The sequence below is a fragment of the Parasteatoda tepidariorum genome, chromosome 3 (genome assembly GCF_043381705.1).
Source record: "Parasteatoda tepidariorum isolate YZ-2023 chromosome 3, CAS_Ptep_4.0, whole genome shotgun sequence".
NCBI classification, from domain to species: domain Eukaryota; kingdom Metazoa; phylum Arthropoda; class Arachnida; order Araneae; family Theridiidae; genus Parasteatoda; species Parasteatoda tepidariorum.
This window is the reverse complement of record NC_092206.1, coordinates 88,079,455-88,092,272: the sequence shown is the minus strand read 5'-3', so window position 1 is coordinate 88,092,272 and position 12,818 is coordinate 88,079,455. Positions and strand designations below refer to the sequence as shown.

At 30.3% G+C, this 12,818-nt stretch overlaps 1 protein-coding gene across 1 annotated transcript; it reads right to left on the bottom strand.

Annotated features, from left to right (window-relative positions):
* Positions 1-2,148: 2,148 nt before the first annotated feature.
* LOC107444350 (astacin-like metalloprotease toxin 5) lies at positions 2,149-12,193 on the bottom strand. Its single transcript, XM_016058462.2, has 6 exons — positions 12,046-12,193; positions 9,964-10,037; positions 8,867-8,942; positions 6,409-6,523; positions 4,055-4,230; positions 2,149-2,503 (listed from the first exon to the last, which is right to left on the bottom strand). Exons 1-6 carry the CDS (start codon positions 12,083-12,085, stop codon positions 2,271-2,273), a joined length of 714 nt encoding a protein of 237 aa, XP_015913948.1. The 5' UTR covers positions 12,086-12,193; the 3' UTR covers positions 2,149-2,270.
* Between the last annotated feature and the right edge of the window lie 625 nt (positions 12,194-12,818).

Genomic DNA, 12,818 nt, shown 5'->3' with positions numbered 1-12,818 from the left:
TTATATTTGCGCTTTATTGAAGTTGTTTTTTTCTCTAATGCACTATTAGCTTATATTTTAATTATAGTAGAACAAGTGATGCCAACCCACAGAAGAATTTCTTAAACACAATTTCTTTTCTTTCTTTTTGATTGCCTTTGCTTCACAATAATTTTTTTCACATCTAACATAAATAATAACTGTAATCATGCGCTAACGACTTCAAATTATTAATCAGTAAATTAGCCAAATATCAAAAGTATTAGCCAAATTTCAAAATTCTTAGCCAAAAGTAAATCTTAACAACTTTTTATGATTGTATTTTTCCCGTAGAAAATTCCAGATCAAATTACAAATTTACTATGAAATAAATTATTTAAAAAAATGTAAATTCAAATCAAGAATAATATAAGAATAGGTTGAGAATAAGAAGAATTGGTTTGAAGTTCATGTTAGACTAGAGCAGTAATATAAAGATGAACTTGAAGCAGCATGTTATTGTCACGAAAAAACATATTATTTTCTGCCAAAATAGTTGGATGATAATGTGCGCCTTGCTACCACTGTTTTAATGACACAAACTGTGGAAAAGAATTGTGTACTTGCACTCCAAGAAGAAGACCACTGTGGAGGAATACTTTTTGTGAGAAATAAGTGGACTCGCTTCTTATTATAAAATATAATATATTAACAGCTTTGAATAATAACAATAACGTACATATTAAAAACAGCAGAAAGAAAACATTAGTTTTCTTTTTTTGTGTTCCTCGTTGTATGGGATACGAGACTGGCAGCGTTGAGTTGTAGTAGGCAGGTCACCACAACAACCAATATCCATGCATGTGATCTATGACGTCAGCACCAGCTAATCTTTATCAGCAATATGGAGTATTAAAGTTGAGCTAAGTCTCTCTACATAACTTAAAATATTAATTAACGTTGAGTTAATTAAATAGAGAGCCGTATAGCAAATCAAATTTGGTGAAATATAATTCTTTCTAGTCTACTTCTTTTACTTAACTTTAATTTATTATTTGTTCATGTTGTTGTTGTTGTTGATTTACGTCGCACTAGAGCTGCACAATGGGCTATTGGCGACGGTCTGGGAAACATCCCTGAGGATGATCCGAATTAATTGTAACTGTTATATATTTTTGTTTTGTGTACCTGGCAACTTCGATGCATTATAAGTTTGTTTGTGTTCTACATGGCTTCGTGTCTGTCTTTGTGTAGAATTGAAATATTTGTGAAAGATTATAGGCTGCGTTACTTAAGAGAATTGGTATTTGACAGACTTGGCTTCCTCAAAGTAGAATAAAAAGAACAGTTGCTAGCGTAAACAAATGCCACGTTTCAATAACCAATCAGGATTGAGATACCCACACTACGTCACTTGCAGGCAGGGACCGACTTACAGATTTGGGGGCCCCGGGCACAGATGAATTTGGGGGCCCCAGTTAAAGAGCCGATAAATTTTAGTTAACATGCAAGGTCTTAAACTTAATATTGAAAAAGTATTTTTCAGACCATAAAAATTGCAAGTAACATGAAACCTTATTTAGAAGTACGTCCCCCAGATATTCAGAATTTAATTTAGTGAAATTGTTAAAAAAAATACAAAAATGTTATAAATATATCTAGAGGTTTTGGCTAGAATGTTAAAAATTATGAAGGAAACAAGATATTTGTACCGAAATCTGATAAAAGTAATTGAAGTCTGATAAAAGTAATCATCAACATTCGAAAATTTCTTTCAAAGGGATCTTCTACACAAGGTTTTGTATTGGCCATGTAATGTAAAAGATCATTTATTGGGAAAGGGGGCCCCTCAAATGTTGGGGGCCCCGGGCACGTGCCCCGAATGCCCTCCTGTAAATCAGTCTCTGCTTGCAGGTATCCCATATCACGTGACCTGGCTACGTGCGATCATAATCTCTATGTTAGAGTAGTTTGTCTTATGCTTACATAATCTCTTGTTGCTTGCTTACATTTTCTAGATTTAATATAATTTGACCAGATTTTTTTCTCCAGATCAAGTGGAAAAATCTTTCATTAAGACACAAATGGTTAATTAAAACACTCTCCGAATTTTCAATTTTATCGCATTTGGCGTGTTGGCGAATACTTAACGTGGGCTCTGAATAATGAAACATTTAAACACAAAAATCATTACGTATATTAAAGCTTTATTGCAGTTTTTATGTCTGATATCTTTTGATGTTAAGATTGTTTTTTATTAATGAACTGAGCTTTAATTTTCTCTAAAACTGATTAAAATGTCACAATACTCTTCATGATTTGTTGCATTCATAGAGTGCGTTGATTCTAAAAGCATCACTTTCGCTCAGTTTTCCTTTCTCTGGCGAGTCAAGAATTTTAATGCCTTTCTTTTTGGCTTTCATGGTTTTGGATCGACCATCTCTGGAGAAAGCTTTTTCGCCATAAAGCATTATAGAATCGTAATCGAATTTGTTGAAGAGTCTGTTTTGTTCAGGCTTTAACTTTTCGAACTGAGGATATTCCGCTGAAACAAATAAAATGTTGTTTAATTTAGTTTACTTACTAACTGTTGTTTCGAAGAAATAGGAAGAAAAAAAAATGTTTACTAAAAACATTATGTTAACTATAATTTTCTTTTAAAACTTGGAGTATCGAACAGAAGATGTTATCATTAAATCTGATAAAACTTTTATATAATGTCCGCATTATCAAAAGCACAATTTGAAAGTTTTGCAATTAAATGTAACCTGTTCGTAGATTAAAATCATATTTAAAATTCTACCAACTTATGTGACTTTTACTAAAATTAAATAAAAATAGCATTTTTAACTTGTACCAGCCATAGGCTAAATGTGAATGATTGCAAGCATTAATTACTTCTGATCGTGATTACACGAAATCATAATTAACGATTACATTTTTAACCGTGATTATAAGGAATATATAAGATTGTAATCGTAAATTCAACTATTACTAATACTTGGTTATAATGGTATACGATTACAAGTAATTATGATACGTTTTACGTTTAATCTTGACTGTGCATGTAGTTTTCAAACACGTTTTTGAATTTTTCAGAAACCCGTTACTGTAATATTCAGAAACAATTCACAATACTTCAGAAATATTTTGAATAACTTCTTGTTGTTTAGGATATTCTTTATAATTTTGGAAACCTTTCCTGTACCTAGGCTACCACCAATGTTAACCTTCATCTATCAACAGGTACTACCACCCAATATAATAGAGTTAACATGTTTTATATACTAATGAATTAGAATTTAATTGTTTTCGTGGTAGTTACGTTACATCCTGCAACTGAATCGGCGTTAATGCGATTCAGTTTCGTACTTCTGAAAATAAAAGAAATGTTTCTCAATTGCTCGGAAACATGCTATTGAATGAAGCTCTCTGAGAATTTCTGAAACATTTTTGACTAGTCAAAATTAGTTTCTGAAATGTTTTACAGTGTATAGTGAATTTTTAGTGCACGCATCGTCGATATAAATTGAAGTTTTAGATGAAATTAATTTTTTTAAACCAAGTTTTATAGTTTTTTAAAATTGTTTTTATCAATGTAAACAAAGTTTTTAAACAAAAACAAGTTTGTTTTTGCACTTATTGTATTTTATTTTGGGTACAGTCCGTTAAAAAATCGCAATTGAGGAAAGCTGCAAGAATGAATTAAATCCAATTTTTTTTAATGGGATTTTGTTTATGGTCAACTTATGTTCTGATTAATGCAAGATCTGGTCACTAATATGAAATAAGAGTGTCTGAATGGTTCATAGATAGAGAACTAAATAAACGTGTCTTTTCTAATTTCATTTTACTTTCATCACAATTTGTGAATCTGGACTCACCATATTATTGAACCAAGTCCTACTATTTTGATATAATCAAAGAATTGTCACATACTAAGATATAAATTTTTTATAGATCTAGAAATACACTTCCAATAAGCTAAGATGATAAGAATCCGAGAAAAAGCTTACTTTCTCTTAATTTATTACCCTTATCTTCGATGGAATAGATGTTATCTTTGTAACACATTCGAAGCAAATAAAATAATTACCTGGATCAATGTTCTGCCAAAATATGAGCAGGTAATCATCTCTGTCCGATCTGTTTTGTTCGTGATCGAATCCAATAGCATGAGTTAATTCGTGAATGATTGTTCCAATGTCTTCACACCCAGCACCCAATGACACTGGCTGCATCTTACCTGTTCTTCCCCAATGAGAATAGCACCTGAATAAGATGAATGGTCTGGTTTAATTTGATGAAACTATCTGATTACACTCGTGTTCAAAAGTTATGAAACGAAGACATTTTCGCAGAGAGCTTAAGAAATAGTGAACCAAAACAAGTGATATTTAACATGAAAGATATCAAAATATGACAAAAATGATGATTAAAAAAAGATAATTCTGAATTCAAGATGTGAATTAATAGGCATCTTAGCAAGATGGTTCAAAAATAATACAGCAAAATAGGTGTTAGGGTATGAAGGCATTGCGGATCTCACACCTATCTCTAAGGACGTTGTTAATAAGGGTCTTTAGAAAACAAATCTCATTCATTAAGGTAGTTCTTAGCTCCGGGAAGTTTCTAAGTCGAATTTAAATTACCTTTGGGATTCAAGCTTGGAGATCTTGCTGGCTTTCTCTTCAAACCGTAGTTAACTTTTAGTAATTCTTTTACGAGCCAGTCTAGGGGAAAAGCGTGTTGTCATTTACAAGAAATGTATAGGAGACCAACTATGGCACGGAATAATTTTACACAGGATTCTAAGTGCTCAATTCTGAACCCCAAAGAAGTCAGGGTATATTTCTGAAAGGTGTGCAGATCTGCGCAGCGGTACATTATCATAGTGTCCCAGATCATGACATTTCAACCTTCGTAATGGTCAGCTTCCAAGATGCTGAAGGGATTTTCCATGGTGCCATGTGATCACGTGTCAGAGAGTCCATGCTCAAGGTCCATGTTCACTGCACCAGCTCAGATGGTTTATCCTCTGACTTGGAGTGGAATACAAACCATTGGTCTTCTGGCTTAAAGACATGTCTCATTAAACGTTCTGTAAACAGTTTGAAAAAAAAAAAAACGAGTTACTTGTAAAGGGAAGTTCATTTACTTGTTTTTACATCGTTTTTGAACCATCTTGTTGTGATACTTATTAATTCATGATCTTGAGTTTATAGCATCCCTGTTTTGTGATCATTGTTTTTTTAATCATAATTTGATGTATTTTCACTCAAAATTTCACTGGATTTCGTTCATTATTCATCGAGTCTTAAAATTTCACTGGATTTCGTTCATTATTCGTTGAGTCCTAGGTGAAAATTTATTCGTTGTTAAACACTTTTTTCTGGCTTAAAGCTCATTAAATCCTCTATAAAAAATAACTCTTCTGTAAGCAGTTAACTAACGCTGAGGTTCAAGTGACGGAAAACTCAGTTGCTAGTTGCTGAATCGTTTTCGGAACACCTTGTTGCGACGAATAATATTTCATGATCTTGAGTTTATGCCGTTCTTTTTTTCGTGATCATTGTTTTTATCATAATTTGTTTTGTTTTTTTCACCTTAAATTTAACTTGATTTCGTTCATTATTTCTTGAATATCTCGGTGAAAATGTGTTTGTTGCTTAACTTTTGAAGACTAATGTAATCTCCATCTATATAGAAATGCTTCAAAATATATATGTATTCATAAATAAAATTTTTTTACCCATTGTTCCCGTTTTTTTTCTTCAAAAATTCTGATTCCTTGTGTTTCACATCTGATTAAAATATGAGACTTTTTAAATAATTGTTATTAAAGTAAACCTCAAATTAAAGTATATAAAATTATAAAAAAACTATATTTTGGTAAAATTTTAGAAGCTGAACTAATAATTTGAAATGCACAGTGCTGACGTAAAATATCCTTAGTGGTAGCCAGATCATGGGTTAGATTCCCCTTGCCGTCAGGCTAAGTTAGGGGTGGTTTTCGTGGTTTTCCTCTCGATGCAACGTAAATGCCAGTTAGTCCCATCAAGAAGTCCTCCACGAAGGTAAAATTCTCCTAATCCAGGATTTTCCTTGTCTTCTGGATTGGGTTCAAAATTACGAGGCTACGGAGTTGAACATTAGTAGTCGCAGACTCAAATTTGGGTCGGCTGTTCAACGACGGTTACAAAATAAAATGTTTAAGTTAAAAATTTAATTACATTTATCTTTATTTTGATGAGTAACATTAAGGAAATACTTAGGAATAACATGGTGTCCATAATAATAACGTAATATACAAATGATGAAAAAGAAGCAATGACTCATCTTCCCCCATTACACAAGTTAACCACCTGTGTAAGGTGACCATTAAAAACATGCACGTCAATTAGTCAACTTACTTGGCTTGAACTTAAATTTTATAAAAATGAAACTTACCCATCTCCTGAAAATATCCTGATATAAGATTTCTCGCTTTCTTTCTGCACAAACTTAATGCATGTTTTTTCCATGATGTGATTCATCGCTTTGAGAATTTCCGTCTTTAAGTGATCTGCCGAAAATTAATTTTATATTGTAATCATATTTTTATCCGCATTCTTGTCATGATAGAACTAGAAAAAATTTGCCAAAGACAATATTTGTGCTTAGTTTCAAACTTCAAAAATTTTGATGAATATTTTTTTGTCAGTTTGGAAATATCACTATTTTATAACTATCTTCAGATTTGAAGATATCGTTATATTAGAAAAAATAAGCCCTCCAACATTTGAAGGTTTCGTGAAATAGTTTTTCCAGTAGTAGTGACCTAAAGCAGAATTTATTTTTCATCAAATAATTTTCTTTTTATCAGAAGTTAAACTGTTCTTTTAGTTTATTGCTTATGAGTTAGATTATTTATAAGTATCTAATACAGTACTTATGTGTATACGTATCTATACTATAAGTATATTATATTTATAGGCATATATTATAAGTATATGTTAAAATTATTTATAAGAAGAGTGTGATAAAGTTGTTTGAATTATTCTAATTTATTAAAATATTCTATTATAAAAAATTTTAATTTATTAAAATATTACGACATTGACTTAACTATCACTAGCAGAAATATTTTATGAAACTGCTGACATTTTATGCCATTTGGAAGATATTTTATACATTTGAATCCCTGTAGATAATCTTAGCCCTTCTTGTACAAATTAAAATACATTTACAAATACCAAATCATAGCGAATAAAAAAAAATTAAAACTTTTTAGTTCTAAACTAAAAAACGCTTACATACCTGTGATGGAATTATTTGGATCTATTTCTCAACGTAGATTGAAGTTCATGTAAATTCTGATGAAAAGGCAATTATTTTATTCTTTTTTTATCATCATGAAAATCATAATTTTTAAAACTTTTATTTTAACTTTTCCTTTTTAGTGTTTGTGTTAGAGTAGGTAAATGGTTAAAATTTCAATTGATGATAAAAGGGATATAAAATATGCCTGCTTAATTTAAGAAATGATTGAAACTTATATTGTCCTTCAGCGCAGAGCACGAAGTAAATGTTAAGCGCTCTAGCTAGTCAAAAAATGGACAAAATTTGGATTGGCGATAATAAGGTACTCCATTATCTTTAAGCGCTTTGAGGATAATATTGCAATAAATTCTGCTTGTAGTGGTTAGGAAAGGATTTAAAACTTATATTATTACCAGGCACTGAGCTTTAAATGAGAATTGAGTACCTTATTTAATCGAGATAGGAGGAGAAATTTGATTGACTACAAATTTATTAGGCGAAAAATAGAAATTAATTCTGCTTAAAACAGCAAGGAAACGATTGAAACTTTGTAATGACATCAAACAAGGAGGTTGGGTTAAGCTTTGAAACCCCAGCCAGATGGCCGAGTGGTTAGCATGCCTGGCTGTGGGTTCGAGTCCCGCTCAGGGCATGAATGTTTCTCTGTATGTTGTCCTGTGATATGTGAATGTGATCCACCGTATGAACGGGTTTCGGTGGCAGTGCTCGTCTTTGGTTCAAAGGTACCCACCGGGTAACGATAAATGAGTAACTCTTTCGGTATTTTCTTTGGCGAAGAACGGAAGTTTAATGCCCGCCGTTATTAAAAAAAAAAAAAAAAAAAAAAAAAAAAATGAATGCTGTCGATTGTCTGTACCTTAAAGGTGTTCCAAGGAACCTTAGAGTTCCGAGAAAGGATTACAGCGCTCCAAATTTTTATTTAAGGAATAATAATTATATTCGTATCTAATCAATGATCCATAATTTTATTAATATTTCGGTTGTTTATGTAAACTTATTTAGTTACTTATTTGTAAAATGCCAATGGAAAAGTAGTAAAATTGTAATTTTTTTAATAGTAATCTATTGAACAATTTATGAAAAGTGAATAGGCATTTTTAAAACAAATTAATTAGTATTTCTCATCGAACTTTTCCATTTAAAATAAAATAACTTAATTCAAGAATAAAGAATTCCTTTTTTTTAATAATTTCTCTCGACGTTTTTAACAGTTCTTTTAAAAACCATAATTCAAATTATTTTTTATTAATAGTCGACAAATATTTTATATCAAATGTCTCAAAAGGTTTCAATTATAGAATATGATTTATCTTTTTCGAAATATAAAATTTATTTTGATTACAAAACTAAACATTAATTTCTATCAATCACATTTAGAAACAAAATTTTTTCAAAAATTACACTTTAAGTCTATTACTAAATAAACTATGCGCACTTGTTTGTATTATTATCATTCATTTTTATAAACTCGATTTTTAAGTCCTTCTAAGCTTTTACTATAATTTTTTTTTATTAAGAACTTAGAATTTTTTTTTTTTGCATAATTATTGCCAATTTAATTTCTATACATTTTTAAAATACTTACCTAGACCTTTGTCAATCTTGTATGGTATAATTCCTTCCGGCCATTTTTTTATTTCTGATACTATAGCATTTCGATCCTTAAAAAATTACATTAAAAAAATTCATTTTAAACCAAAATTACTAATGTGTACAACAATATTATAATTATATTATGTATGTAATTATGTTATTTTTAATAGAACAAAATTCTGTGGTAGAGAAGTTCAAAGGGGGGAGGGAAACCTCAAGAGTGTTAAAATTTATCATAGAAAATGGCATTGAAAAGTAAAGAGGGTTAAAAAGACGCGTATTCGATGTTATGCAGGAAAACAACTGTAAAAGCTTCTAAATCTTGCTGACTATACATTGAGTAATTATTACATTTATTATTACATTAATTATTATATATTTGAATAATTATTACAAAAGGTTTCTCAAAGCCGCGATGGCTCAGGGGATAGAGCGTTCGCCTTCCAATGAGATGAACCGGGTTCGAATCCCAGCGATGGCTGGTCAATATGAATTCCGCATCCGTCTTTCACCGACCACAGTGCTGTCGGAAAAAAAAAAAAAAAAAAAAGAGCATGTTGATGTTTGCCCGGGGGTGGCTACTAGTTGGTCCCTTTCAGTGATTTTTTTTTTTACTATCACGCGAGCAGCTGCCCGGAAACTGCCAAGACTTGGCGATTATTCTGTCACAAATCACGATACGGAAATCTTCCCTTTTTATTTCATGTTTTGACCAAAGAATCGGTAATTATTAATTTTGACTGGTGAGTATTAATAATAACTGGATTTATCACTTTAACCGTAACACATATACTAAGAGGCACACCCATATCCCAATGCTATATAAACCGTTTAATCACATTGACCAAACTTCATTGGTTATTATTAATAATAGCCCGTTAAAGTGAATAATTTGTAATATTTCTCACTTTGACCAAAAGAAGGGGTTATTATTAATATTGATCGGTTATTACTAATAATGACCGGATTTATAACTTTAACCGTAGCTTATATACATTTATAAGTAAGAAAAACGAAAAACAGAATTCAGGTTTCAAAAGTTGTATTTTGTTCATTGAAAACTATTTTTCAAGTTGTTATTTAACTTACAGCAGAGCCATCTATTCCAGCTATGTCTCCTTCGAAGAGATCAGGATTTTCCATTGGGGGACGAGGAAAACCATCTACAGAGATAATTATAATAATATTACATGCAAATGGGATTAAAAATGAAAAAATGTTTAGTGCTGTAAATATTGGAAAATATAGGGTTAGCTTAAATGATTTATACAGTTTCAAAGTGCTGTTACAAATGTAAGATGTACAATGTAAGATGTATACATGAAAATACATAGACAAACAAGATTCTAGTACTTATTATAAGTATACAGCGTACAGAGACGATTGATGTATGAAAAGATACAAATACATCACCAAATTTCTGATACATGAAAAGATACACATACTCAATCAAGTTTTTGGTATATACTATGAGTATACAACTTATAAAAACGAGTGATATGCATTGTATGAACGGTTTCTTTAAAATTCGATTTCTCAAGAACTATTCAGCCGATTTCGTTCAGATTTTGTATTTGGCCATGCAAAATTACATACTTAAAATTTATGTAAAAAATTTTACACCTTACAATTCAAAATTTTTTCGACTATATACGACTATATATTTTTTCGACTATATATATCGACTATATTTTTTCGACGCATAGAGTAATAAAAAATAAATATTTGCTAAGAAATATTTTTTGCATGGAATTATCTTTGGGTAAACGAATTTTACAATTGTGTGCAAAAATTTTTCAATTCGATTAAAAAGTCCTCGAGATATGACGAAATATTAAAAAAGTAGCATTAACATCAAGGGGTTCAAACTTTAGATCGCTCTCCCGACCAAATTATGGGGACCATATTTTCCGGACTACGGCAACCCCTTATTTTTTGGGAGTCAGAAATCCCAATTCGTTGAAAAAAAGGTATGTTTATCCAGATAAAGTACGTTTTTGTGTCTGATTTCATAACTTAAAATTTAGTTTTAAATAATCATATTTGAGGTCACCCCCCTCGAACCATTAAGAATGAGTCCTAGAACGTGAGAATCGAATCATTAAATCAAAAGCTATTGAGGATGATCTTTTTTTTGGCGCACTGCTCAATGTTTGTATTGTAAATTAAACATTTCTCTCTGATTAAGATCTATTTTAAAATGAATGTTTTTGGATGCATTTAACACTCTTTGCAAGTGGTAAACACAACGTTGCTAAGAAAAATTAGAAACGTTAAAAAGTTAGACAATTGCGCGAACTTAAGCTATTGACATTAAATGGTAATAATCATTTAATATTTTATTTTTTTTTAAAAATGGCAGACAACATGACTACCTTTAATAAGAATAATCCTTGATTTAACCAGAGAGTAAAGTAAAAAAAAAATCACATAAAAAGATAAGAAAGTATGTAAATCAGTGAATGGGGAATCAGCCCAGGTGTCAATAAAAAACATAGGTTTATTAGCTATTTCTTTTTGTAAAAATATCAGTAAATTACCTGAATTATTGAATCGGTAAATCACTGAATTTCAGAATTATTGAATTGGAAAATCAGTGAGTATGTTTACAACCTTTATTTCAATCATTATCAACACAGAATTAGCTAGCAATCTTAGCATATTAAAAAAATCGCAAGAGTCACCGCCGACGCTGATTGGGTTTACAATTTTTCATTACATTTTGTTGTAACACGCAGCAACAATAAGACTTAGAAATTACGGATTAAAAAATTTAAATACTTGATAATTAGTGCGCGAATTTTTAACTGCTAAGCCTGTAGCGCAAAATAACATACAGCCCATAGGAATGCATCTACTGAGTTGATATTGTTGTGCACTGAAATAACACGTATTAGACTTTTTACGATCTTTTCTAAAATTCCATTTTGCTCGAAAGTTATTACAATTTTATGTGCTTTTATGCAAATTTTTTCCCCTTTTTTCTTTACGTTGTATTTTGTTTTGCTGCGCAAAGATTTATAAGGCTTAGAAACTTGTAATTAGAAAAAAATAAAGATTAGATTATTAGTTCATTTGAAATGATGTTATCATTGATAACTGAAAGTTAATTATAAAAATTTTGAATGTAATGTACAAGAATGCATAATAAATATTGTGCTATAAACTCACATGCAGATACCAGAAGCCCAGCAATTATGATACTCAACATTTTTAGCTCTTAAACTATTCAGCTTAATGTTGAAAAATTCGTTCTTTAGGATTCATATTTGGTTTGGAATTCTAATCATGGAAAATAAAACAGATGGCATGAAAAGCTTTCTGATATCGTCGATAAGATAAGTTAGTCTTAAAGAGTTTCTCCATTATGTTTTATGCAACATGATTTTTAAATCTCAGCCTTAAAGTTCCAAATAAAATTTAAAAAAATGTTTCAATTATCAATATTTTTAGATTAGCAGGAGATATCTTACTTTTAAAAGCTTGTACTTAAATTTTTCGTTTACTATTTGCATTTTGTTTTGTCTCATTGTAACGTAAAAACATTAAAAAACTTATTTCATTTTTTTCTTAGATTTTTTTTTAAGAAATAATTTTTAGAAAGTAATTTTAAAATTTTATTTCTTGTGATAATAATTGGAATATCACAAAAATGCCCATATCTATATTTTTTTTTCATTAAGAAGAACGTTTTAGTGGCACATGCATTTGTTAAAATTAGTTAAGAGGAGTTACTTCGAGTATGGTTTGAAACAAAGAGTTTTCTATGAATTTTTTTGCGTCTTTTTTGCAATCTAAAATAGCCTTCAGATATCAAGATATTTCAAAGAAGATTTAAGAAGATATATCAGCAAAAATCAGAAATCAAGATATAAGATACTATAAGATGCTTTCATAACATTTTAGAAAATTAATTGTAAAACTTTTATGCTTATTAAAATGTC